Source organism: Pundamilia nyererei, unplaced genomic scaffold (genome assembly GCF_000239375.1).
Source record: "Pundamilia nyererei isolate P.nyererei 1_Seehausen unplaced genomic scaffold, PunNye1.0 scaffold00155, whole genome shotgun sequence".
NCBI classification, from domain to species: domain Eukaryota; kingdom Metazoa; phylum Chordata; class Actinopteri; order Cichliformes; family Cichlidae; genus Pundamilia; species Pundamilia nyererei.
This window is the reverse complement of record NW_005187556.1, coordinates 8603-12496: the sequence shown is the minus strand read 5'-3', so window position 1 is coordinate 12496 and position 3894 is coordinate 8603. Positions and strand designations below refer to the sequence as shown.

At 39.5% G+C, this 3894-nt stretch overlaps 1 protein-coding gene across 1 annotated transcript; it reads right to left on the bottom strand.

The window, feature by feature from the left end:
- Window positions 1–1837: 1837 nt before the first annotated feature.
- Window positions 1838–2992, bottom strand: LOC102213031 (tripartite motif-containing protein 29-like). Its single transcript, XM_005745215.1, has one exon. It carries the CDS (start codon window positions 2990–2992, stop codon window positions 1838–1840), a length of 1155 nt encoding a protein of 384 aa, XP_005745272.1.
- Window positions 2993–3894: the final 902 nt, after the last annotated feature.

Here is a 3894-nt window from a genome sequence, read left to right as displayed (position 1 = left end):
CATTACACAGTTTACTCAACTTTCAAACCACCAAGTTTCTAATATGAGGCACTGCATGATATCAGGAGCTAGCCCAGATTGTAGCATCAGCATTCTTGGTGGTGAGGCGTCATGACCTGCTGTGGTTATTTGAAGGTGATGAGATGACCTGCCACATCTGTTTGAGGTGATGTCACAGCCTGTGGAGCAGAGGTATAATGCCCTGTTTAGTTTTATCTTCTTTGTACGGCTAAAAAAGGCAGCAAGTTTAAGCAGGTAACACTTTTTTAAAAATGTATTTTATTTTTGTTTAATTTGCTTTGACTTATTAAAAAGTTTAATAGTATCTTATGTTAGATTTTTCTAATCTAGACATGTACAAAATCATCCATCAATATATTTATGATATCATATGGTCAGTTTCGAAATGTATTAAATTTTAAAAAAGCTAATACACACAAAGAAAGTATAAAATAGAGAGGGTCTAACTTGCATCATAGAGCAGAAAACTTATTTATTCATAGATAAAATGGTCAAATCTGAGTAGACAATCACAAATGAATGGGAAAATTACTATACACAGCTGTAAGCACTGAAAGAAGATCAATTAATATGTACCGGCGAGATTAAGTGACAGTCTTTTTAATAAAATGCATTAAAAAAATTACACATGCAAAAGTTTCTGGTTTGCAGAAAACAAATAAAAATTACATTTTCAACCACTCTTTGATATGGCGTACTGATTAGCTATTAAATCATTACCTCTAGCATCACTTTTAAACTCTATTAGACAATTTAAAATAAAATCTTGAAATTGGAAATTTCTAAACATCTCCTTCCATAATACATTTGAATCATAAGTGTTCTTGTCATGTTTTTACAACACATGATGGCGCTGTTTACTCACAGAAGAAAGATTTCTGCATTGAAACAAACTGAGTTGTTATCGTGATGGAGACTGTGCCATAAATAAGCAGTAGTTTTGTGCAGTATTTGTCACTATTATTTATATACAACAGTTATCTTTTCTTTACAAGAGGTTAAGAAAATATTAAACGGTAACAAATCAACGCACAGTGTAAAGATATCTGACTTTCAGTGTTTGAAACAGTCCAGTCTCAAACATCAATTTCAAAAGACCAAAAAGTGTAATGCTTCATTTTGTTAACAGTTACAAGGTCACTGTTCATTTATTCTTAAATGAAGCTTTCTGAGATTCATTCTCTGATATTTTATAATCACTTAGTGGGAAAATTTCCTGATTCATTTTTTTGCTTTTGTTTGCTTCAAATCCCACGAGAGTCAAACAAAAGCATAAATCAGAGGCCACAATATTCAGATTCTATAGAAAACATGGAAACTGTAGAGTATTTACACTAAACATGTTCATTGGTTCCCTTCAATAAAAATCAATCAGTTCATCAAATAAAATCTGTTAATTGACTCGATTTGATTGACAGGACAGTTGATTAGAGGTGCTGAGTTTTCACCACCATCATTGAGACAGGGACTGAAGTTTGGGTGGAGTTTCTGAATGAAGGAGCAGCTAGTAAAGGAGTAGATAAGAGCTGCAGTATCCACATCATAAAACGAGACCAGACCCTCCTCATAATCCACAAACACCCCCACCTTCTCAGGACCAGACTGAAGACAGAGACGGACTGAAGGGCTAGCAAAAGCTCTGTACTCATTTCTATTCCTCAAGCCTAAACTCCAGAAACCATCCTGAGGAGTCAGCGTGATTTTTCCCTTCCTGTTGACCAACTCGCTGGCCACTCCTAAATCCCAGGCAGTCTTTCCTTTAACCTGAACCTCGAAATAAAATCTGCCTGATGATAAACTCTGCTTTCCTAAAACATTAGGACATGGAGAGAATCTCTGTGGGATGTCTGGAAGATTCTTCCTCACAAGAGGTCACATCCACTGCATACTGCTGGACCCTCTCCAGCTCAGCCTCAAGCAGCTTCTTCTTCATGCGTTTCCTGAGTTTCTCCTCCAGCTGAGCCACAGCTCTAACCACAGTTCCCTCATATGAAGGTGGATGAACTCTGATCTCTGTCCAGTCCTTTGTGGGTAGAACAGTTTTCAGGGATGAGAAGCTTTGGAGGACGTGTAGGTGGTCTTCAGAGTGTGAGAGCTGCTCCATCTGAGAGCTTGTCTTCTTCAGCTCAGAGATTTCTTGTTCCAGATCCTTGATGAAACCTTCAGCCTGTTTCTCTGTTGTCTTCTGTTTGCCTTCGATCTCCTTCATGAGCTTCTTCATTCCTCTCTCAGCAGACTCCTGCAGAGCAGTGAACACCTGAAAACCTTGTGCTTTCTCTCTGTCTGCAGAATCTTTACTCATCTTTACTGACTTTTTGATCTCCTGAATCTTCAGTTGTCTCTTCTGGATCATCAGCTGAATTTCAGCCTCTGTCTTCCACAGCTCTGCCTTCTTTCCCTCATATTCTTCTCTCAGAGGAACAAACTCATGACTCTTGTGTTTGAAAACAGAGCAGAGTGTGCAGACACATGTCTGGTCAGTCTTACAGAACAGCTCCAGAGGTTTATCGTGCTTCATACACATCCTGCCTTCCAGGTTCTCCAAGGGCTCTACCAGATGATGTCTTCTCAGACGCGAAGCTGTCAGATGAGGCTCCAGGTGCACCTCACAATAGGAGGTCAGACACACCATGCAGGACTTCATGGCCTTCAGTTTGCTTCCAGTGCAGATGTCACAGGGAACCTCTCCTGGTACGGCAGCTTGTTGCTCTGAGCTGGCAGACAAACTCTGCAGCAGATCATTCCTGCAGATTCTTTCTAAAACCTTCCTGGTCACCTCCACAGCTCCAGGAAGAGTGTAGGTGTGCACCATCAGGTCCACGGTGTCCCGTCTTTTTGCAGTCTGCAGTCGGCTCTTTTTGATGGTTGGTCGACTGGCAAGGACTTCTCCCTGCTGCAGGCGCCACTTAAAGCCTTCAAACTCATCGTCTGTTAAATCTTCCAGGGTGTTTAGGAGCTCCTCTGGTCTCATCATGGCTTTCTGATGAAGTCAGAAGAATATTTTAGCAAATATACATTTGGGAATATCTCCCGTACACGTTAACAACAAATATACTTTTTTCCTTTTTTCTGTGGGTCTTTTACATCGAATGTATTAAATTGTGTAATTTAAACTTTTTACTCAAAATGTGTTTGATGAAAGGCAAGGCAAGAAATGAAACCAGACTTCTTCTTGGTGAGTCACTTTTTCTGGCAGGGACACAAAGGTTGATGATTCAAATCCTGTGTTTTCATGACCTCACTGAGATCAACAAATGCAAATAGCTGCATATCGCCTGATGATGCTTGTAGATATACTTGAGTTTTGGTTTGTTCTGTCCCTGTGTCACGGTCCCGGGTTTTGGATCCACAGTTTTCAATTACAAACTTTAAATTCTTGTCTTTATTTAACATTCTGGTTCTCAGTCTCATTGTTCATTAATCTTTGAGTATTTGTTTCAGTGTTTGGCTGCTTTCAGCAGGTTCAACTTTTATTTTGTAGTGTCTTGTTGTTTCCTTATTCTTCTGTGTGTCCGGTCTGTCAGTTTTGTATCTTTGAGTCTTTTGTTTCCAATAGTTACTTCCTGTTTTATTTTGATAGTCTTTTGTCACCTGTGCTTTATTTTGTGTTCTACTTCTCTTGTCTCATCATCCCTGATTTGTTCCTGCTCCACCTGTTTCCTCTTACCTCTCTACCTTTTGTGTTTATTGTCTCAGTTTCCCATCATTCCTTGTTGGGCATGTGTTTCCTGGTGTTTTCTCTCCCTAAGTTCCAATAGTATTATTCCTTAAAGCTCCTGGTTTTGGGTTTTGTTTCTTGTGTTTTTTGGACTGTTTTTTTTTTTTTTGAACTAAACAGTAGTTAGCCCTGCGGCAGACTGGCGACCTGTCCAG

Bases quoted from the DNA above. Each gene is read 5' to 3' on its own strand.
- LOC102213031 (XM_005745215.1), bottom strand. From the start codon at position 2,992: ATGAGACCAGAGGAGCTCCTAAACACCCTGGAAGATTTAACAGACGAT.